This window comes from Neolamprologus multifasciatus, chromosome 13 (assembly GCF_963576455.1).
Source record: "Neolamprologus multifasciatus chromosome 13, fNeoMul1.2, whole genome shotgun sequence".
NCBI classification, from domain to species: domain Eukaryota; kingdom Metazoa; phylum Chordata; class Actinopteri; order Cichliformes; family Cichlidae; genus Neolamprologus; species Neolamprologus multifasciatus.
Window position 1 is genome coordinate 21,857,653 of NC_140451.1, and position 26,668 is coordinate 21,884,320.

The following is a 26,668-nucleotide window of genomic DNA, read 5'->3' on the forward strand; positions in this document are numbered from 1 at the left end:
TATAAGCACAATTACACTTGAAAATAAAGCAATCGCCACACTTAGTGCCTCTCTGTTTCATGGTCTGTTTTACTTGATTATGTAAAGGATTATATAGTGTGGTTTGATTAGTAGGTTTAAAAGCTTTTAGTTGCCACAAACATGATGTAACAATGGTACCAGTCATTGGGAATAATTATTTCCACTAGTTTGCACTACTCTGTAAGCTTACAAGAGCATTGTGGTAAAAGTTCATATTTTTTATTTACTTTCACCACTCCACACTGTGACACATGTGAAGCCAAAACAAGCTAGGTCTTCAGGCAGACACGCAAGGTCATTGGAGGAAAAGTTGGAAATCGGTGCTGCTGGATTCCCTAACTATATGTCATTAGTTTGTTTTTGTTCTGTGACCTATGGAGAAACCCATTTCTTAGAAACAGGTTTACTTTCAAAAGTGTGTGTTAATACTCAGGGAGCTTGTTGTGTGTATGTGATGGGCGTAAACATAGCTCAAGTTTGTCATGCAATTCTCCAAAAGAAAATTTATAAAAAATTGTTGATAGTAGTATTAAAGTAAAGAGGTACAGTTTTCAAACAGAATACTTTGTTAATGTAGTGACGTATTCATGCTAGAAATCATCCATGACACCATCAAAGAGTGAAAACCCAATAACCATTTATCTAAAAAAATAAAAGTTTACTCGAAGATTTACTAATGTCAGGGTTTTGTTTTGTTTTGGTTATAATACATATTTTTACACTGCTCAAAAAATTTATGGAACACAAAATGCAACAATCAATGGGGGGGGGCATCCTGGATATTTAAACCAATCTTCAAATCAGTTTTATTTATATAGTGCCAAATCACAACAACAGTTGCCTCAAGGCGCTGTATTATTGTAGTATCTTTACCTTTTTTGTACGGTAAAGGCAATAATACAGAGAAAACTGATATGGACTGGGTAATAGGGATGGGAATCAAGACAAGCACCAATTCCCAGAGACAGATACTTTATGCTGCAACATCGGCTGTTTGCAAGCACGTGCACAGATAGCATGCTAACATTAGGCTAGCCAGACAGCATGCTAACACTATGCTAGCCAAGAACCCAGAGTGAAAGCTGAGTTAATGCCAACTGAATGGCATGCTGAACAATGTTACAGGCAGCATTGAATCTCTAGGCCCTTTCACCTCTGTCACGTGATATTAGGGCTAACCTACTGAAAAGCACAGGGCAGCACCATTCCCACCAGTGGCCTACTGCGGGTCATTTTGCTCTGGGAGTGCTCATCCTGTTCCTCCTTGCACAAAGGACATATATCAGGCATATATATCACCTTCTACAACTCTGTCCAGGTCTCCTAGAGTAACTGTATGTCTCCTGGAATCTCCTCCATGAACTTGAGACTGTGCTGGGAGAGACAGCAAATCATCTGGCAATGGCTCGCATTGATGTGCTGTCCTGGAAGTTTTGTACTTACAGTAACGTGGTGGCTCTTGCCCTAGCCAAATGCAAAACTACAGAAAAAAACATTCAGAGAAGATGAGGAGGGGAAAATGTTAGTGTCCTGCACCTGTAAAGCCATTACTGTTTTGGGGGTTGTCAAATTATTGCCCCTCTAAAGCACCTGTTAATTTCATTAACACAAAAGCAGCTGAAACTCATTAACAACCCCCTCTGGTACTTAACTGACCAGATCAATATCCCAGAAATTTAATTGACCTGATGCTATACTCTGAGTTAAAAATGTTTCTTTAATTTTTTTGGAGCAGTATATATGTGCCAGGAATTACACTGATGTTTCTAGACTATGATAGTCTCTCTAAAATCAGTGCCTTTTGAGTGGTGTTACGAACACTCTTAAGGAAGACCATGAGGTTGGATCCACCAGTCCCAGTGGTGTTGAGTGCAGTACCCACACCTCTGAATGGACAGCCCACAGATTGCGCGTAGTTACCAGGAATAATGACGTACTTGGTCACAGTATTGAGGTGATAGTTTCGTAAATCCACCAGTGCGGAGACACAAGAGTTGTAGGCCTGGCAGAGGTCAGAGTTGGAGCAGGACAAGATGAAGTCTCGCAGCGGTGGACAGGCGGAGAGCGTTTCTATCAGCTGACGGTGGGCAGGAGGCATGTAATCTCTCATGCGTGTCAGGAACGCTCCTAGATTGAGTGAATCAGTGAAAGGGACAGAAAAGAGACCTTATAAGAATGAAAATAATTGTCTATCCTGGAAACATTCTCATTCAAAGCAATCAGTTGGCTGCACAAATGTGATTTATTCACGAGAGCCATCTGAAGGGGTCAAAGGTTGAAGGCAATGCATGCTTACCTGTCTCTTCCTCATGCTTGATGCACAGCAAAGCATCAAAGCATTGAATAGCTGAACTCTGGGCAGCACTCCCACCTGATAACAAAATAGGCTCATCGCTCACACCTTCATACAGCACCCCCCTTGGAAGCATTGGATTGTCTCGCCACCTAAAACAATTCAAACAAAAAACCTATACTACAAGCCTCTTTCTAATAGATGTACATGAATTTAAATATGTATGATATGACTTCAGATGTTATCCTATAAAATATAAAGTGCACCAATAAAAACAGATAAAAAGATAACTTTTACTGAGATAAATCTGCATGAGAGAAATACTGAAACCTTGAAAACCTTAGTTTGGAGAACACTGTAGCGGTGCTAAACTCACCCTGAGACAAAAATTCTCAATTTTCCATGAAATGCAGCTGGCTCCACGTGATCTGGAAATAGCACAGAGTCAGTTGTCTAATTACCTTGGATTTCTCTGTCTTCATAAAAGAGCACAGCATGTAAAGTGATTAAATTCATGTGAGCAAGCCTCAATTCAAACTTACTGTGCATAAATTTGAATTTTTCCTTCATCTTCTTTAAAGACTGAGTTACTTTGATGAGGCCATTTTTTATCCCAGTGAGGTTAGAGACTTTAATGGCATGCATCACCTCCAGCGCCCCCTGGTTAAAGTCAAAGGTTTAAACAGCATTACCAAGTTACAAGTGGCAAAAGCACACACAGTTTGTGGACCAGGGAATAGAGAAATTGAAAACGCCAAGCTAATGTTCAGAAAGACTTCAAAAGAAGTAATACTAACCATTATGCCGGGTGAAGCCGCCATCTCAACCAGCAGTGACACAATAAAAAATCCCCTGCAAGTGTCACCACCAGGGAAGGAAAATATCAGGTCCATGTTCCTATTTTTAAAAATAATATTTAGCAAAACAATGACTAAAAACCACATGACACATGAGATTACATAAAAGTCCAGAGTGATACTCACCCAATGCTCATATCCCTGAAATGAAAGTAAAAGAAAGAAGTAGCAATTATTAGAATTTCACTGTGAGGTTATTATTGCATTTAACGAGACTGCCTAATATTTTAAATAAGAAAAAGGATTACCCTGTGGGATCCTTTAACTTCCAGTTGGCTAAAACTGAATCTGCATATGTCAGGATCGGTGGAAGGCCAAGTCTGCATGATACCAGCCAAAAAGGCAGGGCCAGAGCCTTTGGGAGTATCTATCAAACAACCATAACAGTGAAGTTTCAATCCAGCGGGCTCACTAAGATTTCAGGGATTGTAGTGACTATCTTTTGGCTGCACCAGCAGTTTTGACCAGGCTGATTTGTCTGATGATTTCCCTTTCTACTTTCTATTTAACATTAACTAGTGAAAAGTTTCACTTTTGCTGTGAAATATGTCACCTCCTGCTTAATATAAATTTGGTTTAGTCATGGTCAAATTAAGCCCTGCAGCACCATTAGTCAAAATGTAAATGTGCCTCTGTCTACCACATTGACGAGATTCCCATCAGTTTTAGTTTATGTTTTGTTAACAAATGCTTATTTTTTTGTGTTATGACATAGCAAGATAAAACTGTAACAATTTATAATAACGACACACTATTAAGCACAAGTAATGGATTCGTTAATAGTTTATTCGTCATTTATGAACCATTAATCCACGTGCGTATGCCATTTATAAACATAGATATAAACGTTAAATCTTTAGTAATTCATGGTTAATTCAGGCAGTTAATAGTTGTTAATTAAGTATTGTGTGTTATTTCATCTAAAGGGAGGACAATCTCTACCTTGCAAAGCATTTATAAAATAATCTCATGGTCACCAGGACCTTAAGAATCAAACACATCTCATCTGTCTTCACAACAGTAAAGGATACAAACAAAGAGCAAATTGATACAACATGCTAATATTTAATGGAAGGTGCAAATATTGCTCACTAAATATTTGCAGAAAACTGAAATGTAAGCAGCACCAGAGTTTGTAGGAGGGTTTAAGACAGCAACAGAGTACTTTAACTTAAATATATTGAAACTTCTGCATATAAAATAAAACATAAATAAAGTTAAGACAAAGCAATGGAGGATATTTTACAGAGTGTCACAAAAAAGTGTTGCCAACAAAGTATCATTAAAGTGATAAAAGCTACTTTAGGCTACTGAGATGGTATGAGTTATGAGTCATTTTTTTAGTTTGTTCCTCGAGTTTATCTTCGCTCTAGTTTGTAGTCAGCTGCTGTCAGCTAGCTAGCTTTAGCCAGATAAGCTAATGCATTAAAAAAATTAAAAGGAGTTGGATGTTTTCAGCAGTGGCATGGGGTGGTATGTCCCACTCCAAGTGTCACCCTAGTTTTGCATGTAACAGTGTTGTTTATTTTAATAATAAACCTACTACAGGCTTTCTGTGTTTGTTGTTGTCAGTAGCAACCGATGTCTATAATTGTGCAAGAGCACATTTTGTTCCAACACCAAACGAAGGCATTTCAGATTTTAACATTGGTCGTTGATACACTCTGGCAACGGAACAAAGGTGAGCGTCATTAACATTTTGTGTAAATTTAAGCATGGAACAATTTTCTTATTTCCAATAAGTAAAGGAGTGTGAAACATAAGTTAGACGTGTTTGTAAATGAATCACCCCATTTTGTGTAGCTTTCTGGATTTTATACTTGTTTGGTTACATACTTATTTAGTATATAGGCTGTACAGTACATAAAATCAAAACTCACATGTTTTACGTACATGTGTATACTTACTGCATTTGATATATTTTAACCATATATAATTCATATTACAGAATGTAACATCTGCATGTGTGTAAAAAAAAATGGCTTTGATTGTCCCACCCTATTTGGTTTCCATGCCACCCTCAGGCCACGCTAAGAAAATTCCTCTAAATCCACCTCTGAATGTTTTATAAAGAATGAATTATGTATCAAATAATACCTTACTGATGCTTAATAGTGTTTGGTTATAAAGTGTTACAAAGTCTTCTTTTTCCTTGTCTATATATAAATGCATAAGCTGAATTTCTGAAAGTTCTCTCTTAAAGGAGTTTTTAAAAAATCTCCATTTTCAGTGACCTAAAAATGCAGTTGACAAGTGGACAAAAAGTAAAAATACTTCTATGTGTGCATGGGGCACTATACTTGTAGGTCAAACAGCTAGAGCACTTTTGATTGAAATGTAAACATTTTACTGTCTTTCATTTGTGTGTCTTACCTCAGCAGGTGCATGTTGTCCTTCCTGCCATACATATCCCATGCTGATGAATCCTAGTGCTAGATGAGCGAGCCTAAGCTCCCGATGGTCACTCAAAAGATCTGGACTCAAGACCGGCATCTGAATTGTGATTAGATTTTCTGTTTAAATCTATTTATTTTTATTGGGAATGGTGATCATCATTAAGTCTCTCAAAAATACACCTGTACACATTTACATGTATGGCCTGTCAGTATTTTTGTACTTGGAAGGCTTTGCTCATTCTGACCTTATCAACCAGATCCCGTAGTTTACGTGATTCTATCAGATGTGTGAGATTATTTGCGAGGTCCAGCCACACCTGATAATGGTCCGGGAGGTGAGTCTAGAAAATAATAGGAATAAAATGACTTGCTCATTGGGTTTTGATTGTTTTTTGCGTGGTGGATTTTCATGTAGAGTGTAATCAGTAACATCATCAGCTCATGTTTTCCATGGTGCCTGACCTGCATGTCAACAAATGACTGGAGTCATCAATCAGCAACAGCAAGCAATTTAAAAGAGGAGGCCATAATAAACAAGGCAACACCCAACCAAGCAGAAAACAGGGTCCAAAAGGGCGGGGAGATGGAAACTATAGGCTATACCATAAACAGAAACAATATTAGACTAATATTTTTTTATGAGCGTCAGAGATTAATGCTGTTACATTTTGCTACATATAGAAATCAAACCCAAAGAACTACAATTATCCAATTTGAGAAATATGTATCAATAGTTTCTATCAGTTGACTTATACAACTTAGATTCAATTAATTCTATTAAATGCTGTGGCAGTCCAGTCCAGACTTAAAGAGACAGGCTCACAACAGATAAGTAGTCCTTCGTTATATTTCTAGAAAACAAGCATAATTAGGCCAGAGAGACTGTTGTCTATCTAGACAAACATTTAAATTAAGGCTGCTGCTAAGGAAAAGTATGTGTTGTGAGGATAAACAACATATACAGCATAGTCAATGTTATATTATCCTTCAGTTTCAAACCTCCTTTGATTTATCCAGTATATGGCAAAACAAAATGCGTCTCAGATGAGAACATTGCATCATGAGAAGAGAAAAGATGAGAGTGAAACCTACCAGTGGCTCGTCAAGTAGAAATCCAAACTCTTCGGAAATATCAAATACATCAAAGTCTGCTTGTAGTGTTTCTTTGCTATTAGTCTCCATGTCTGCTGGCCTGTGTAGCGCTACAGTAGGCTGAGAGACAAAATTCTTTGTGCATTTCTCAGTCATCAGCTGTTAAAACTTGCACTGAGCCTTTTTTCACTCCCTTTGTCACTTCCCTTTTTATTGCACTGAAGAGCAAATAGCCAATCACATTTCCCTGCCCTTTATGTCAAGAGCTGACAGACTGAATGGTTAATCGGCTAATCTTCCTCTTTTGGTCAGTTAATTTAAAAAATTGAAAACAACACAACTGCCAAATAACAGAAACTGTTTAGAGTGTTCTTGAACACACACCAAAATGTTTTTAACACGCATACGCCGTGTGTAAATTCAACACATGGTTTGTCTGTATTTTGCTTGTCTTTTTGTTTTAACTTCTTATTTTACTTTGGTATCTGCTCTTGATTATGCCTCACCTGTGCCTCAACTTCCTGTCTTTGTCTTCACTAATTATTCTGTGATATGTAGCTCGGTTAGTATACACTTAGTTCCTTGTGTTCTTTTTGCTCTGCTTAGATTTTCTATTTTAATTTGTATGATTCTGGATTTTGTTAACAGTCATTAAAGGTTTGTGGGGGGTTTTACTGCCTGACTTTTCAGCCTACATGTAGGTACTTTTTACCGTTTATATACAACGAATGGCACATCTCTTCTACTGATAAAACTGGCTTTAAACATGGTGACACTGACATTTGTATTTTTGCCATAGAGGAAATATGAGATATAAACAATAAAAACAAACCACATTGTTGATTATTTGGTAAAGTTTCTAGGTATGAATCCTGGTTTTCTGGTATACCCCAGAAACAATGCTAATAAATAGGGGTAATTCTATATCTGGCCCTGTTCCTGGTGCTCTGTGTAATAGACTTCTGCAGGTTGGTATCTTATCAGTTTTTATTGTCATATTTATTTATATGATTTATAGTTCAGTTAAATTAATGTGGTGTTCCCAAGTGCTTGGCAATGATAGCAATTCAGCCACAACGTGTCAAGGTCACGTTAACCCACAAAAACTTCAAGAACTGACTTGTTGCAGTCTGTTATAGCGCCATGCCAGTTTTTCAGAATGTCTGCATGTGTGTGCATGTGTATGCATATACATAAACAGTTTCTGTAAATTTCTTCCCCCACAATTTACTGCAAGTGGTATTATTATAGAGTTAAGCATTATGAACCACAGCAGCTCAATCACAAAGTGGCAGAGCACGTAAACATCAAAAAGTGGGGAGCTCTGCTGTACCAACACTCGAAATGTCTTTTGGCATTATCATTAGTATAAAATCTGTGCACCAGGAGCTTAATGGCATGGGCAAAATTTTTATGGCCTTTATTGTGTGTTGCACAGTGGCTTTATTTAGTTTTCCCCTCTGGACAGTGAGTCTGGACAAACCAACATGTGATCCTGTTTGCTAGGGCAATGCAGTTGTGCTGTGGTAAGAGCTGATGCCTTACAGCAAATCATTCTTGTCTTAAACCAAGCATGGACACAAGCATAGGACATAGAAAGTTAAGTCAATTTATTGCAGACACATATTGCAATATGTCAAAACTAAATACGCCACAATTCGAAGAAGAGGTTTTCCTCCAAACTGATTTCTCTTCCACACAGAGATTCCTTGATTCCATGAATCTTTCTTCACAGGATTTCCTGAGGCTTCTGGCATCAGTACAGAGGAGAGAAGGGTAAGTCTAGTCACAAAAATTGGTCACAGAAGAGGTGAACATTAGTCATACATATTGCAACAGACCGCAACTTACCTGTGTAACAATGGGCATTGATTCAGAACTCTCTAGAACACACAAGTAGGGTTAGTACAGAGACAGGTTGAATCTGCAGGTTGTCTAATGGGTTTGCAGAGCATTCAGGGAGGACAAATGTGCTTTTCATTTTCAAACAAATTCAAATGGGACATGTTTTTCTAAGCTCATTTTCAAAAAATCAGTAGACTTGTAGTAAAGACCACCTAAACCAAGACCAAGACAAGACCAAGACCAAGACAAAGTCGAGACAAGACCGAGACCGAGACAAAAAAGTCTTTCAACTGCAGTCAGATTCTGCTTCGTTTACGGGTGTCAGGCATATTTATGTGTTTTTACGATGCACTCGCACAGCCCTCCTCATCGCTGTCTACTGTCTCACACACTTACTGAGAGGACAGACGCATGCTCCACTTAACTGTCGCATCTCTCACTCTCTCTGTTTTTCACATAATGATATTATCCTATATCCTTGCATGTGATTGGCCACAATTTGGAGGAATTGGAGCATAGCTGAGCCACTATGTGAGAGCTGAGCAGCAGCTGATTCACTACAAAGCACTCTCTAAGCACGGCTCTTAGAGCTGATGCTTTTGCTCATGACACATTATCGAACGTTACGTTGTGTGCCATGGATACTGTTGACTTCAAATCTCCCAACCACTATGTCAATCTGAGACAGCAAGACCGAGACAGCGAAACCAAGACCACGTAAAAGTGGTCTCGAGACCAGAGACATCCAACTCTACTAACCAGGAAGACAAATTCTGACTGCAAAAATTCAAATAAAGATGGGTGTGATGATTGATCTGTGGCTTCAAAATTAATTTTTCACAGTGTGACGTGGATTTTGAAATCACTGGTGTGAAGAGTGCATACTGTGGTATCATTTCATTTTTAGACCAGCATATAGCAGCCATCTTTCATGTGATAAGGATAACAAATGGTGCTGCATGGTAGGCTATGCAAAAGGAAATATTCTAGGTCATAAATGTAAAAAGTGCATAGTGAATACCTCTCCCTTTAAGGCTTTAAATACCTGCATACTGCCCACCTGTAGCACTGCAACAAAAAATGATGCTTTTAGTGATTGTGGCTGCTGCTGCTGAAAACCCTAGAAGATGCAGCACAGATCAGATGTTTGATCATCTGAATTGAAATACAATTTTGGTGGAAAAATGTTTCTTTTCACGCCATCATTCTTCTATGACAAGGTAATAGCATTTATAATATACGAGATACACACAAATTTAATTCATATACATTCACAGTTACAGAGAATGAGAGCCAGTTGAAGGACCAGAATGACACTAAATTTTGTCCGCCTAACTCAAATACCTCAGAAAAGTCAAAACCATTCTTCCAGCTCATTGACTGAGGATAAAGTGTATCCTAAAATCGATGTCAATTCATACAGTTGTTTTATTGAGTGTTTCTATAACAATTAACAGCTGACATGACAGAGGATCTTTAAAGAGCTTTAAAAAGCTGTCTCACAGAAGGTCTCCAAAACTGCAATAAATAAATAAAATAAATAATGCAAATAGAACGTCTCAACAATTAAAGTTGAACAGTTAAACCAGTTGGTTTTCCACATAATAAGATGATTTTGATAATCTTTTCGGGCATATCCAGACAGATCTCAGCACAGCTGCCATTTTTACTTCACTGCTTATTTGTCCCCTTTAACAGTGCGCTGTGAGCAGAGACCAAACAGTGACTTCTGCTTCACACTACTGCAGATTCCTGTGACATCATGTAGCATCTGAAGGAGATGCTTCAGAAAGAAATAACGTTACCATTTATTACATCATAGAGTAATGTGAAAAGGAAAGTTTTTAACAGCCTCTTTCTACACTTTCTGGAAGTCTTCACCTCTTGCCACTCCTTCCTGGCTGAAGAACTATAAATTTCTTAGTTATCTAACTATTTACTAACAGGTGACAATGACCAGTGGTAGATGAATTTTATAGAACTATTGCTTTAGCAAAAGAATCAGTAACATATTATTAAATTACCTCACTACACATAAAACTATATTATGAGCAAATTTGACATAAAGTATCAAAAATAAAAGTATTTAAAGAAACGTGTTCCTCACCTGTGCTGGATCATTATTACTGCTCCAGATGATTGAGACTGTGCTCATTTTATATTATTTATAGTTTAATCTGCAGTAATTAATCATATTCTATAAAATCATATGTTTATAGTGGCTGTCCTGTGACGACTACTGCAGCTTTTAATCAGCGAAGAGACACACTGTGTTTTAAATATATTTATGAATAAAAAAAATTACAATTAAATTAACGGACTTGAGTACTGTGCAACATGGTTATCTGTATACATCTACAGGGAGATTAAAAATGAATGAAAAGTGAAGCTGGTGTCTTATTGAAATAGCTGGTTTCACTTTCCACATTTAGTTAACCACATTTTTCTCACAGATGCTAATCTGAAAGTCATGGTGGAGTTGTTTCATTAAACGGGACAAGGCTGGAGTTCCCCTCTCCAGCATTAAAGCTTTCATTTCTAACATGCTAAACAAGGACATTGGTCCAGAGGTCTTGTGGTTTGCTCAGATGCAACTTGCAAGTTGTGCAGCCATGTTCTTCTTCTTCTTCTTCTTTTAGAGAGAAAGGGGGCTTTCTCCTTGGAACACTTCCAAACAAGCCACGGTTGTTCGTTCATTTTATAATTATACCTTCATGAACCTAAACAGCTAACTGAGGCCTGAGTCTGAAGCTCTTTATTTCATTCTCCAAGCACTGCATGATCTGACCTTGAGTTAAATTTGCTGGGCTGTCCACTCCTGGCAAGATTGCAGCACTGTGTTAACACACACCTGAATGTCCAGAGCAGCAAACTACTGAAATGTCTGCTTTTATAGAGGTGCTCAAACTTGCTGATGGGCATTTAATTAAGTGTATTTGATTAGCAGCACCTGACTGCCATTTATCCTCCTAATTCCTAATGAATCAGCAAAGGTCGACTTTCCCTGTGAAACAGTCCTGTTTTCATGGTCCTAGATCATTTGACCAAGCACTTTGAGTTTGAAAATATTTTGATGGTTTATGATTTATGTTTAAGTTCATTTAGTTATCTTAAGCTCATTCTGTTTTCCCTAGGTTGCCCTGTTACAGTCCATTGTTTATTAGATTGCCCTTGTGTCTTTACTCCCTTTGTTTAAGTCTCCCTCACCCTTCATGTGTTTCTGTAATGTTTTTGTCTCCCGTCTCCTCCTCTTGTTTACCCCTTGTGACCCATTTCTTCTGTCATGTGTCCCACCCCCAGCCATCATGTTCTGTTTTTGCTTAGTTATGTCCATGTCTCATCTCCAGTCCCCTTTTCCCTCTGATAAGTCCGCATCTTAGTCTGTCATGTATTTCATGTCTGTGTGTTCATGAGGCTCGCGTTGCCATGTCTGCGTCCCATTATGTTTCGTGTTTTATTTTTGAAGAGGTCTGGAGTCCCATGGTCAATGTGTTAAGTTTCACTTCCCCTGTGGTATCAGTATGTTCATCCCAGTCAACTGTGTTCCCCGTGCATTTCCTTTTCCCTCATCACCCTCGTGTGTAGTTATGTGGTCTGCTATCATGCGTTCATGGTGAGATAGTCTGTTGTTTCACGCCATGTTTCCAGGTTTCATGTATTCATGTCCATGTCAGGGTTTTCATTTTAGTTCTATTTTAGCTACCCAGTTATGGTTGATGTTTGCATCGGTCGATATATTGTGTTTTCTACATTTGAAATGCCTGTAATAAATGGACAAACACATCTACGGTGTCTCTAATGTGAAGACCCAGTGGGATTAAACTTGTAATGTTGACCAAGCCTGTGTACCAAATGTGAGCCTTTGAGAATGTTTTGATGTATTAGTGTGAACTGAAATTTCCAAAAGGCATAATTAATTTATTTTAATTTATTATGTGTTTTATTATTTATTTATTATTAATTCTTATAAAAATGCAAAGCTGGATTCTCAGCTGTGCTTATCATTGTGTGCATCTGACCATATGTAAGGATGTACTTAATGTAGAGATAAGCAGTTCTAAATTTTGCATGAGCTGGAACAATTTTTATTCATCAACATGAAATAATACTGGAATGTACGCTAGTCTCATACATGTGACTGCTTACCAGAACTTTCTTTGCCCTCTGTCAGCAGGTAATTTCTCAAGCTTTTTGTTCATGGCTCCTGTTTAGAACCATATGTACGTGGCTTTATCAAATGATTGCATCACTGTAGTATTTACAGAGCAAAGAACCCACCCCACCTATCATACCAGCCCTTGGTTTCTGCCTCCCGTTGTCAGCATACTTCTCTGCTACTGCCAGAAATCTCTAAAACCATTTAACCCTCCAAAACGGCAGGAGAAACCAGCAGGAAGGAGCGAGAAGCTGGAGGGATGAAAGCTGTGGAGCTCAAATTAATTTCAAGACCACTTACCAAGTCATCAGACACAGGGGGCACAAAGGGGCAGTAAATTTACTAAAGCAAGGGGAGAAGTAGATAAATTGGTAAAAGGGACTTGAAATCAAGACAGCATCTGTGGAATATTATACTTCTAAGTGAGAAAAGGGAGCCTTCAAGAGCAGCAGAGGCCCATCTTTTTGTGATTTGTGCAATCTCTCAGTCGCAAACCCCTCAGTTCTTCTCATTTCTTGCTCACCGTCTGAGACTCCCCAACTCGTTTTCTTTTCTCTCCCACATGCACATTGTCTGGAGGCAAAAGAACGGTATCCAACTGGCACATGAACTGATGGAAGAGAATCGCTCAGAGAAATGCTTTCCTTTATCTGCTCCTTTGAGTGTTGTTTCACTGTGTATAAAAATGAGAACACTATGTAGTAAAAAGTATTTATTGTTAATCATTTTAGAACAAATCACAGAAAGTGTATTAATACTAATCTAGCTCTTTGTCAAATACAGATAGTATTCGGACAACAATGACTTTTTGTAATTCTGCACACAACCAGAGTTGATTTCAAATCAAAGAATCGAGATGCAATTTAAGTGCAGGCATCCAGTTTGTTTCATGGGGTAAAATAAAACTATTGCATTAACCAGTTGGGAATTATAGCAATTGATGTACCTGTGTGCCTTTTTTAGAATAACAGAATGGGCTAAACACTTTGTTATCTCATGTGTAGGGTTTTGCAAATTGCCTTATTTGTAATTCAATCAAAAATAATTCCCTATATACATTCCCCCTGGCTTCAGGCTAACTAAGCAACAAGACTACGATTAAGGACTTGTCTAAATATTCACCTAGAAATGTGTCAAATAAGGCACCATCCAAGCGTCAAACATAAGCCTATTTAAGTCTGACAATCCCATTCTCAGGGGCACATTTTAACATGTTTACCCAATTCCCGTTTTAGCTTACCGCCCATACCCCATATGACAATAATAAAAAGCCAGTTTCACAGCAACTCACTACACACCACTTTACTTGGCTTTTACCATGATAGGTGAAAGTGGTTAGTGCCAAAGTGAGTCCAGCAGCATAGTTATTGCATTGTACTCATTAAGTAAATCCTGGCTGACGCTTTTCAAATGTGCAAAAGTTTTCTAGTAGCCCATCATGCTCCACAAGCTTGCTGCTGCTGTAATAATTGGCAAAGTTTTCAGCATCTTTGTGTTCTGGGAAAGCCTATGAGAACAATTACACCCCGAGATTTACAGCTCACCCTGTTCAGCATGCAGAGAAGCACTTAATTGGGGTTAAACTAGGTCAAATAAGGGTATTGTTCATATGAAACTCTGTGGTTAAAGTGTCATAAAAAATTTTACTCTATGACACTTTAATAACTGTAACTAGCCAAGTCAATCTCATGGCTTTGCATATTCATAATTGAGTAATTATATCACTTTAAATAGGTGCATTTAAGAATTTTGTGTGAACAACTGTAAAAAACAAAAATCATAGAGAGCACAGTTTAGTTTCATGATCACATTCTCACATATTGATTTTTATGTACATGTGCATTAGAAACAAGACTAACTGGCATATGAAATGCATGGCTAAATGAAGTGCACAATGACTACTCAGAGAGTGTAGTCCCCATGGAATAGAAATTTTAAAAAAAAACTGTATCTCATTATAAATGTTCATTCTCTTGGTTTGCTCTCCTTTGCGAAAGTGGAGGGAGCACCAACAGATTTCCAGCCACTAAGAGCAGGAAGCATCGTCAGTGGCATTTGTGGTGCTAATGCTAACTATCTGATAACCAGTGGTGTGAACAAACCAACATTAAAAGTGTCCTGGCCTTGTTTGCTATGTGTTACTATTAAATATTTTCTACTGCGGTACACACTATTCAAACTCTCATGTTTACTACTACTACTACTACAAAAGACAATCTAAAAGGAAGAAGAAAGAGACAGAAATCACTTATTTCAAGCATAGTATAAAACATTGGCATAGCTTCTGAGTTGGAAAAATGCAGCCATTGTGGAAGTGCTTTAAACTGGTATTTTATCCATCGGCCACCAGATGGCCATAGCTGTTGTTGCCAAAAGTTTTCCAGTCCAATGGGAAAACATCCTTCTATCTTGATCACTTTAGGTTCCTGTGCTCAGGTATGGACTCAGTTTCTCATAGACATTTCTTTTCTGTAAATCTTAAATGTTACCATGTTTAAAAATGCAAATTTGATTTTTTTAACAAAAACTTACTGGCTAACACTTTGTTAGTGGCCACGCCTTAGTTGAAGGCATCCACCTCCACCACAAAGGGTCAGTTGAGGTCTGCTTGGACCAGAGAGGTGTTACGGCCCCTGGCCTCATGTGGCCCCGCCTTCCTCTATGGAAATCCAAGCATTCCAGGACTCGCAGGTGATTGGCTGGCCAGGGACTTGTTGATTTGCATAGACTGTGAAGACTGTCCCTCCTGCCTCTGCCTTTGCATTTGCCTTTGCTGCCTTTTGAACCTTAGTTTTGAGTAGCTGTCTGTGAGATGTTTAGATGATTAGTGTTCCACTAGTGTTATTAGTGTTATTTGAATATATGAGGTTTTTTTGTTTGTTTAAATCACCCCATTGCCTAGTGAGTTGTTTCACTAGCGGTTTTCAGTTGTGGTAATAAACCTTCTGTTTTTCTTTTTATCTAACCCTCCTGCCTCTGGGCTCATTTATGTTATATCCTCTGTCGCCTAGCAGAGCCGGGTCGTAACAGGAGGAGAACAGCTGCTTGAGACGGTCAAAGGCCTGTTGAGCAGAGGAAGACCAGTGAAACAACACTTTAGGAGAAGTAAGCTGACTGAGGAGATTACCACTTTGCAGTAGTCTCTTATGAATCGCAGGTAGAAATTCGCAAATCCCAGGAACCTCTGTAGTTCCTTCCATGTCTTGGGCTTGGCCGGATCTGCCCGCATCCGCCCCTGTTCCACAATAAATCCCAGGAAGGACACTGTCTGCCCTTGGAATTTCTGTTTTTCTCCTTTCACGAACAGACGACTCTCAAGCAGTCATTGCAGGATGAGCCGGACCTGTTTCACAGGATCTTCTTGATTCTTGGAGAAAATGAGAATGTCATCCAGGTAGACAAACACAAAGTGGTCAATCAAATCTCGTTCACCATGGCCTGAAAAACAGCGGGAGCACTGGTGAGACCGAAAAGCATTACAAGATACTCAAACTGACCCAGATGAGTGTTGAATGCCGTTTTGTCAGTTTCGTCCATCAGTATCCCTACTAGGGATGGGTATCGTTTAGGTTTTATCCGATACCGGTGCCAAACCGGTACTTTTGAAACGGTGCCGGTGCTTAAACGGTGCCCAAACCGGTGCTTAAAGAATGGAAAACACAAAATTGGTCCAAAAACCTCTCATGTTCAGCTGTTTTTTTGTAAAAAGATAACAATGTTAGTCTTTTCTGCAGGTATAGGGCATATATGGTATCACTCTGGGCTGGAAGCAGTGCTTAAACAATGGAAAAAACACAAACTTTGTCCAAAAACCTCTCATGTTTAGCTGTTTTCCACTTTTTCTTCGGTCATTTTAGCCTTTTTGGCCAGGGTGAAGGGAGTATCTGCCATCAAACAAGAAGACAGCCGCATGTAGCTATGATGGTGTTTGCTAGTTCACGTTACATGCATTAATTTAATAACGCGGTTAGCTTACTCAACGTAAATTACACACGAACAACATTAAGCTACTCACGCAGAGAAGAACGGCTGCTGCTGCCATCATCATTTCTGCTACACTGGCAGGGCTAGGTTCATCGGATTTAAAGTGTGACCTCCTTTGACAGTATCAGCTTAAAGCACTTGTTGCAGGCTGCTGAGTTTGCATCTTTTGCTGTGAAGTACAGCCAGACTTTTGACCGCTTTGCCTTGGGCATTTTTAATCTGTAGCTCTGCTCTAAAAGAACGTACGTACCTGGACCCGCCTACTATCCTCGAAACGTAAAATGATTGGCTAGAATCTAAAGTGTATCATTCCATACCAGTTGGTGGCGGTAATGCACCTTTCAGTTGTTTGCCAACCGCCAATACAAATGTAAGGAAGAAGAAAGTGTATCACAGCTCAGGAAAAAAAAGCACCGAAATAAAGCACCGAAATGCGCGCTGCTTTTCGGTCTGGTTACTACCGTTTATGTCAGAACCGGTGCCATGATGGCACCGGATACCGGTACCCATCCCTAATCCCTACCGCTACTGACAGGCAGCATCTTTTAGCTGGGAAGGACTGGTATCTGCAAAATATCCCTTTTTCCCACAGGCAAAACCTGCCACATGCCTTCTTCTCTGATCAGAGAGGGTGAGCTTGGCATAGCCCAAGTGCACGGGCTGTTCCTCATCGTCAGGTTGCTCGTGTTCCACCATATGCCATTCTGTAAACTGAAACCCCGTCCAAGAGCTCGATTCTCTGTCAGCCCACCAAGGGTCACTGGTTCGTTTCCCATACTCATGCATAAGGTCATCCAACCTAACACAAATATAAATAAGAGCATCTAAAGTCTTTGGCAGTTCTTTTGTGGCCAACTCACATTTTATTTGCTCATTCAGGCTGTTCAACAATTCTCCACAGAGCGCTTTTTCCTCCCAGCCGGTCTCCTCGGTTAAAATCCAGAAATCCACAGAGAAATCTGCCACGGTTCGCCTCCCTTGCTTGAGGGTGAACATCCGATGCGCGGCCATGTCAGGGCAGGAACCTTTGTTGAAAACACAGTGAAACTAAGACAGAAAAACGTGATAGGAAAGTACAGGATCTTGAAATTCATGATTTCAGCGCTTGTCCCATCAGCAGCTCAACCATAAAGGAAATCTTTGTACAATCTGTGGCATAAGCTCAATTCTGCTGCCTGAAGACCAGAGTGCACTAGAAAACCTCCGCTCTTATGCAATTCCCCTGAGAATTTCTCCCACACCGGTAGTGGGTGCTCCTGAGGTTGAGGTGGAGGAGACGGAGGAAGAGGGCAGGCAGCAGCAACACCTAGCGAAGGCAGAGAAGATGAAACACTTTCTGCTCCAACGCAGTGAGGTTGAAACATACCTTTAGGGTCAGTGACCACTTGTGTCACGGCTGGGGCGGCAGTCGTGTGGAGGGTGAGAAAGGAGGATCCAATGGCAGACAATGGTGGAGGTGCAAGTGGGTTTTATTTACAGTGCAAATAACAGAAGTGAGGGCAGGACAGAACATAAACCTAAACTGGGTGAAACTAACAAACAAACCTGGAACATAAGGTCAGCAGGAGAAACTCGGAGATAGCAGATGAGGACGGCAGAACAGAGAGACGTAGAGAAACCTAGGGAATGAACACAGACGACGCGACGAGAAGCACAGGCAGACACCAACTATAAATACACACACCAGGTAATCAGGAAATGGCACACAGGAGGGCAACACAGCTGGGAGGAATCAGGGCTGACGGGACAGGGGAAATGTAAACTGAACATACTCACATCAGACAGAGACCTTCACAATAAAACAGGAAACTCAGACACGAGGAACCAAACAAGACACAGAACTAAACAGACAGCTTCACAAACAGGCGGGGTGACACGATAGACAGACAGAGACACAGACGCAGACTCAAAGGCAGACCGAATATAACACATAGAACTCAAACAATAATAATCATCATCATAATAAACTAGAAAATGATAATAAACTAAAAGCGCTGGGTCACCGACCCAGGACCATGACAGTACCCCCCCCCCCCCCTCAAGGGCTGGCTCCAGACAGCCCAGCAGAAACACAAAAACAGACCAAAACAAAACAGAAAACGACCCGACCAGGGCGGGCGGAGGGGGTCCAGGACGGAGGGACAGAGACCAAAAAGGCCCAGATGGCCAAGTTCAGGGGGCCGACAGCGCAGAAGGCCAAAACAGTTCAGTTCCGGAGGCCGACCATGCGAATGGCAGTGGCAGTGGGGCAGGTCCGGAGGCCGGCCACGCAGTAGGCAGTGGCGTGGAAACAGTTCTGGGGCCAACCGTGCGAACGGCGACGGCGAGGAAGCAGTTCCGGAGGCCGACCGTGCGGACGGCGACGGCGGCGAGGAAGCAGTTCCGGGGGCCGACCGTGCGGACGGCGACGGCGGCGAGGAAGCAGTTCCGGGGGCCGACCGTGCGGACGGCGACGGCGGCGGGAATGCAAGTCCGGGGGCCGGCCACGGTGACAAAGCTGCCGACCGTGCGGACGGTGACGGTGACGAAGATGCCCAACATGCGGCCTGGCAGATGACCGACGGTGTTGAGGCGGCAGTTGGGGACCTGAAGGCTGCGTGGCCTTCGCAGCACCAGACGAGACGGAAGCTGAGGCAGAGGCAGGACCAGACGAGACGGAAGCTGAGGCAGAGGCAGGACCAGACGAGACGGAAGCTGAGGCAGAGGCAGGACCAGACGAGACGGAAGCTGAGGCAGAGGCAGGACCAGACGAGACGGAAGCTGAGGCAGAGGCAGGACCAGACGAGACGGAAGCTGAGGCAGAGGCAGGACCAGACGAGACGGAAGCTGAGGCAGAGGCAGGACCAGACGAGACGGAAGCTGAGGCAGAGGCAGGACCAGACGAGACGGAAGCTGAGGCTGAGGCAGGACCAGACGAGACGGAAGCTGAGGCTGAGGCAGGACCAGACGAGACGGAAGCTGAGGCAGGACCAGACGAGACGGAAGCTGAGGCAGAGGCTGGACCAGGCAACGGCGTGGGTGGAAACACTGAAGCTGGACCAGGCAACGGCGTGGGTGGAGACACTGAAGCTGGACCAGGCAACGGCGTGGGTGGAGACACTGAAGCTGGACCAGGCAACGGCGTGGGTGGAGACACTGAAGCTGGACCAGGCAACGGCGTGGGTGGAGACACTGAAGCTGGACCAGGCAACGGCGTGGGTGGAGACACTGATGCTGGACCAGGCAACGGCTTGGGTGGAGACCCTGAAGCTGGACCAAACGAAGGTGGAGCTGGACCAGGACCAGGACCAGACGAAGACGGAGCTGGACCAGACGAAGGCGGACCAGGACCAGACGAAGACGAAGACGGAGCTGGACCAGACGAAGGCGGAGCTGGACCAGGACCAGACGAAGCAGATGAGGCAGAGGCCGGACCAGGCGACGGCGAAGTTGATGGTGGTGAAGCCGGACCAGGCGACGGCGTGGATGATGGTGGTGAAGCCGGACCAGGCGACGGCGTGGATGATGGTGGTGAAGCCGGACCAGGCGACGGCGTGGATGATGGTGGTGGAGACTCCGAGGCTGCAGCTGCCGTGGGCGATGATGGTGGAGACTCCGAGGCTGCAGCTGCCGTGGGCGATGAAGGTGGAGACTCCGAGGCTGCAGCTGGCGTGGGTGGAGACTCCGAGGCTGCAGCTGGCGGCAGCGTGGAAGCCGGAGACGGAGGCGCTGCAGCAGGCGGCGGCGTGGGCGAAACAGTGGATGCGGCTGCTGCTGCAGGCGTGGATGCGGCCTCTGGTGGAGCAGCTGGTGGCTGGACGGGCTCCTCGGGCCCCCCAGCTGGCGAAGCAGGAGGCCGGACGGGCTCCTCGGGCCCCCCAGCTGGCGAAGCAGGAGGCCGGACGGGCTCCTCGGGCCCTCCAGCTGGCGAAGCAGGAGGCCGGACGGGCTCCTCGGGCCCTCCAGCTGGCGAAGCAGGAAGCTGGCTAGGTTCTCCTGAACCTCCAGCTGATGAGTCTTGGGGCTGGACGGGCTCCTCGGGCCCCCCAGCGAAAACAGTCTCAGAACCAGTGGGCACTGGAGCCCCTGGCACACACAGGACAGAACCAGCAGGTGCGGGGACCCCTGGCAGGGACGGAACAGAACCAGCAGGTGCGGGGACCCCTGGCAGAGACGGAACAGAACCAGCAGGTGCGGGGACCCCTGGCAGGGACAGAACAGAACCAGCAGGTGCGGGGACCTCTGGCAGAGACGGAACAGAACCAGCAGGTGCGGGGACCTCTGGCAGAGACGGAACAGAACCAGCAGGTGCGGGGACCTCTGGCGGGCGCAGAACAGAACCAGCAGGTGTGGGGACCTCTGGCGGGCGCAGAACAGACGGCAGCTGCGCGGAGCACCGACCCTGCTCAGGCAGCGACAGCCGGGTGCAGTCCTCAGCTGGGTTCTTAGCCTCCAGGGGTCCAGAGTCTGCTGGGGGCCGAAACCCAGCCTCTGGGGAGGCCCTGGAGCAAGTAACAGTCTCTAAACTAGCCAGCTGTTGAGGAACGATTGCCTTCTTAACGTGTTTGTCTCTCTGCAAAACGTACGTACTAGAAACAGAGTCCTGTGCAGCTGGACGAGCTTGCGGCTGTGCAGCTAAACGAGCTAAAGACAGCTGAGCAGGAGAATGAACAGGCAACAAACAGTTCTTCTTGTCATCTGCTGCACAAAACAAAGCCCCTGAATAAACTGTCCCACAGTCCAAAACAGAAAAAGTGTCCTTCTCACTCACCACAGCCTGCAGTGCTATAGTCCTAATATCAGGCTGTGGGGTGACGCGTCGACGGCGCGATCGTCGCCTCCTCCCTGCGGATGGCTCCGGCGGGCCGGGCAAAACCTCCGGCAGGCCGGGCAAAACCTCCGGCGGGCCGGGCAAAACCTCCGGCGGGCCGGGCAAAACCTCCGGCGGGCCGGGCAAAACCTCCGGCGGGCCGGGCAAAACCTCCGGCGGGCCGGGCAAAACCTCCGGCGGGCCGGGCAAAACCTCCGGCGGGAGGGGCAAAACCTCCGGCGGGAGAAGCTGACGTGGCTGTTCCGGGGCGGCCGTAGTCTGCTGCTGCTGGACAAAATCTGTGGATTCCCGAGCTTGCACCACCTCCCGGGCTTTATGCAGGTCGTGAATTAAGTCCGAAAATCCCCTGACCTGGTGGAGATAGGGATTTCCATCCAGAATAGCCTCAATGGCATTTATCCCCACAACCTTCGCTCGTGCGTTGGAGGTGTGGGTTACCCAGTCCACCAGGCGCAGGGCGCGTGTGAGGTCGCTCTCCCCGGACAAAGCTGCTGGATCCATCTTGTGGTCGCGTCGTACTGTCACGGCTGGGGCGGCAGTCGTGTGGAGGGTGAGAAAGGAGGATCCAATGGCAGACAATGGTGGAGGTGCAAGTGGGTTTTATTTACAGTGCAAATAACAGAAGTGAGAGCAGGACAGAACATAAACCTAAACTGGGTGAAACTAACAAACAAACCTGGAACATAAGGTCAGCAGGAGAAACTCGGAGATAGCAGATGAGGACGGCAGAACAGAGAGACGTAGAGAAACCTAGGGAATGAACACAGACGACGCGACGAGAAGCACAGGCAGACACCAACTATAAATACACACACCAGGTAATCAGGAAATGGCACACAGGAGGGCAACACAGCTGGGAGGAATCAGGGCTGACGGGACAGGGGAAATGTAAACTGAACATACTCACATCAGACAGAGACCTTCACAATAAAACAGGAAACTCAGACACGAGGAACCAAACAAGACACAGAACTAAACAGACAGCTTCACAAACAGGCGGGGTGACACGATAGACAGACAGAGACACAGACGCAGACTCAAAGGCAGACCAAATATAACACATAGAACTCAAACAATAATAATCATCATCATAATAAACTAGAAAATGATAATAAACTAAAAGCGCTGGGTCACCGACCCAGGACCATGACAACTTGGAGCTGCGCGCTCTGTTCCTTAGTGATGTGCTGCAACATCTTCTCGTGGCGTTTTAACAAATCCACCTGTAGCAATAACTCACACTGAACAGGGCTCAAGTCCTCTGGGTCCATCACTGGGTGGATCCTTCTGTCAGGTCAGAGGTAAACACAGAACTCCTTCAAGAAAAGACAGTGAATTTATTTACGGTGTAAAACAGTGTAAAATACAAGTCCCGGCACTATGGCTGCCGTGGCAATTTCTCCCAAATCCCACAGTGCTCATGTCCGTGGTGTGAATCGTGAAACAGCAACTCCAATTACTAACAGTGGCTCCGCTCCCATGAAAACAACTCCGCTCCTGATTCATAGTGAAGAAAAACACAAGTGATGACTAAGCAATCCTCTAATAAACAATGTTTTCTCAAAGTAATCCACGGCCGTACCAACAAATTCAACTCAACGATCCAGCGTTGACTGAAGCTTAACCACACGGTTAAGTAGGGATGCTGCCGATGATTGTAATCAGCTCCATCTATGAGTGGCAGCCAAGCCGCAGGTGTGGCTGACTCCAGCGAGTGAACACTTCCAGGTCGAACAATACGCACCGCCAAAACGTCCGGGGATATGAACGTCCCACACAAAACACCCACAACAGGCAGAGAGAGACAGGAGGGGAGTAGAAACAAACACAAAACACCGCACTCGAACACAACAGGCAGGTCGAGTGGTGAGGACTGCTGGACCATGACACCTGTCATGTTGTATAAAATATTTTAAATATTATAACGTTGTTTATAAAATTTTGTTATAAGACCTTTAAAATGGTATTTTTATGCTTTGAGAATCTTTGTAATTTGTAAAAACTCTGAACTTTGTTGAAGAATGAGTCATGAAAAATTATGACAGACAATTTATCAGTCTCAGTCTCCCCCTTAATCCACTCTAATATATTTCCAGAAAGTGTCACATAAGGCAAGTACAGAACCCATTCTGTTCCTGGTCATTCCTCTAACATATAGCACATGTCAAAAGAGACAGAAAGCCATGGCTAGATATAGTTCTTACCATATGGTGAAAGAATGTCAAGACACACATGTAAACAGGCATGCACGTGCGCACGCACACACACACACACACACAATCCCCAGTGAACCTTTCTCATCCATATGCTGCAGCCGTCTGAATGGCCACAGGAAAGGGTAGGTCATTAGTCAAAGCTAGAGGATGAGCTTACTGTGTGTGTGGTTTCTATTCTGCAATATAGTAAGATTACCTTCTGCCTCTGACTGAATTAGTATTGAACTGATGTTGGGATAGACAATGAATGCCTTCTCTTTATGTTTCTCTTGAACTACATCCATACTTCAGCACAGCTGTCAAAGAGCTCGAAGCTGAGGGCACTACTGGAAGCAGCTACTAAGGTTGGGACTGCTGCTTCTGTTTCTTTAAAAAGGAAGTGTAAAGTGATCACTCAAAGGACATGATTTAAATACACTAAAACCTAGAGATATTTTGAGAGTTTGAAGTTACCACTAAATTAATAATTACGAAAGTTGTAACTAAATAATCTGCCTCAGATACGTTTCAGAGAGGTTAATGGCTGTATTGAAGTTTCTTACAGTATGTGTCATTGTGTGCACATTGCTTGAGAGTTAGCGACCATATTGGATGTAATGCAACCACTGGTTGCTAGGGAATAAAAAACTAGGTTTCTTAGAACTAAAAAATATCTAAGTGATTGCTTTGGTCGCTGGCAGATTGTCATGGTTGCCTGTAATTTATCATAATTTTCTACAAACACTCGTTAACTACTAGGTGGGCAGTAGAACAACTTCATAAAATCTGACACAAACCAGAAATAGAGAATATTTACCTTCAAAGTAAAAGTTTCAGTGCTGCAGACGTGTTTCAATTTTCTGCAGGATTTTACTTTGAAGGCAAACCGTTTTCATTTCCAGTTTATGCTCCATTTTTCAGTGTTTCACTACAGCTTGCTGACCAGTGTTTGTCAAGTCTGTCACTTCCAGCAAAACTACGACTGTAGCTACATGCTAGTAGTCAAAGTAATGCCAAGGAGGTTTTTGACAACTGGTTGTGAAATATCCATTTTCATTAACAACACGTGGTTGCCTGGAGGGTCACTGGCCAGCCTGTCTGACTAGGACTTTAGCGGTCACTTTCCCAGCAACCACACCATCAACCTCCAGCAATTACATGCAACTGGTTGGGGAATACTCATTTTTCTCCTCATGACCAGTGGTTGACTTGTTGTGGTGCGAAGGAGACACGGCAGGTCCACCGCCACCACTCCCACCTCGTCCGCTGCCTCCGGTTGGAGGGGCTCCTCCACCGCTCCCAGCAGGAGCAGCCCTTCATCCAGCTGTTCCCTCTCCTCCGGTAGGCGCGGACCCCCACGCGCCTCATCCACCACCATAGGTCAGACGGTTGTACGATTCCTTGCTGCTCCAGTCTGCATGCCTATGTATCCCAAAAGGTACAGAATCCCACGTTGCCCTTTGATATGATCATTGGAATATAAATGTGTGAGAATGTTAGATAGAAAGTACTTTGGTGTAGAAAAACTACTTGTGTTAATGGGTGAATGAGGCACGTTGAATAAACCACTCAAGTAGAGTAGAAAATCACTCTGTAAGGACCAGTGCATTTACTATTTACGTTTACCGTTTACCATGATTAGTTGTCACCTGTCTGCAAAACCATTTTTTCCAGTGTCCAGTTTTTAATTATTACCCACATTAACCGTCGCTACAAGCAAAAAATATAAAAGTGAGGTTGTTAGAAAATAAGTACCTAAAGCTCATTTTGTTGTGTTTGGGGCTCTGTTGTTGTAGTCGGAGTGAAAAGACACAAAGAGAAAACAGGAACAGTGACAGGGATTTAAGCAACCAAGCTATGACTCAGCCGACTGGCATGTGGTATGTGCCCTAAACATTCAGGTATTTGGTCACCTCATGACACATTTTAAGTAGATAAGGAAGTTTTTTTTCTCTTCATGACAATGACAGTAGCATTCCTTGTCTTCCCCCCCCCCCCCCCCCCCCGGAAACATATGCACTATCCCAAGTATTATGAGTGCAATACTTTTTCACAAGGATGCACTGAGGTGCCCCTTAATATGCAATTGTTGTGGTAAAGATGGTATAACTGTCACGGTATGGCATGGCAAACCGTGGGGGGGGGGGGACCCAGGCGCGGTGCTCTGTGTATAAACAGTGCATTTATTTACAGTGTGTGGAAATAACAACAATAAATTCCCGTGCTTTCCCCAGACTCCCGTGTCGTGTCTTCTCCCAGTGTTTGTGCTCTCCGCTCCCGTGTCTCAGCACTCCTCGTGCTGGCTGCGATCTGGCGCTCCACACTTCTCCTGGGGACACAATAGAAGCAGCCGTCAGGACACATAAAACCGCGGGCATACACATACGCTAACTAGGCTGAACTGGATGACTGACGTGGAGTCTCACGCAATGATCCCACGTCGGTGGGAGCTCCAAGACTCTCTTAAGTAGCTCCCCTGACGAGGCCTCATCAGCAGCAGGTGCGTGGCTTCGGGTGTGGCCAGTCCCCTAGCGGGGCCACACCCACCAGGCCTGAAGGCGCCTGTAAACAAGGGTTCAGATACACCTGCACTCATACACACACATTCATATCTACAAGGACGGAGAAGAGAGGGCAGCAAAACACCAAAAATACATATAATATAACCGGTCCATGACTGCCCAGGGATACTGGTTCGCTCCGACCCAGAACCCTGACAATAACGTTGTCAGCATACTTATCATATTGTTTTGTAAACTTGGAATTATCAAAAATCGTAAACCTATTGTAAATGCAGAAATTTGAAATGCTAAAAAAAATCATGCAGTTCTTGTGTTTTCTCGTTTAAAGGCTGAATGGGTACAAATCCTGACTTATTATGTACAGCCTAAGAAATGTATCTACCAGACAATCAGGAATGCCATAACAGATAACTGCAGTCTTAACGGTTGCCCTTGAATATACACCAGCAGTATAAGATTTATGCATCCAGAAGTCACTGTATAGTGTTGATTATAAT

At 43.5% G+C, this 26,668-nt stretch overlaps 1 protein-coding gene across 1 annotated transcript in view; it reads right to left on the reverse strand.

Annotated features, from left to right (window-relative positions):
* Window positions 1-9,212, reverse strand: part of LOC146505535 (indoleamine 2,3-dioxygenase 2-like) — a 23,141-nt gene extending 13,929 nt beyond the window's left edge. Inside the window, exons 1-10 of the mRNA XM_085182782.1 lie at window positions 6,660-9,212; window positions 5,813-5,908; window positions 5,545-5,664; window positions 3,420-3,538; window positions 3,298-3,312; window positions 3,112-3,211; window positions 2,857-2,974; window positions 2,691-2,742; window positions 2,318-2,466; window positions 1,959-2,148 (exon numbers count right to left, since the gene is read on the reverse strand). Coding sequence (XP_085038908.1) covers window positions 1,959-2,148; window positions 2,318-2,466; window positions 2,691-2,742; window positions 2,857-2,974; window positions 3,112-3,211; window positions 3,298-3,312; window positions 3,420-3,538; window positions 5,545-5,664; window positions 5,813-5,908; window positions 6,660-6,815 — 1,115 coding nt within the window. The 5' untranslated portion in view covers window positions 6,816-9,212. The remainder of the gene's footprint in view (window positions 1-1,958; window positions 2,149-2,317; window positions 2,467-2,690; window positions 2,743-2,856; window positions 2,975-3,111; window positions 3,212-3,297; window positions 3,313-3,419; window positions 3,539-5,544; window positions 5,665-5,812; window positions 5,909-6,659) is intronic.
* Between the last annotated feature and the right edge of the window lie 17,456 nt (window positions 9,213-26,668).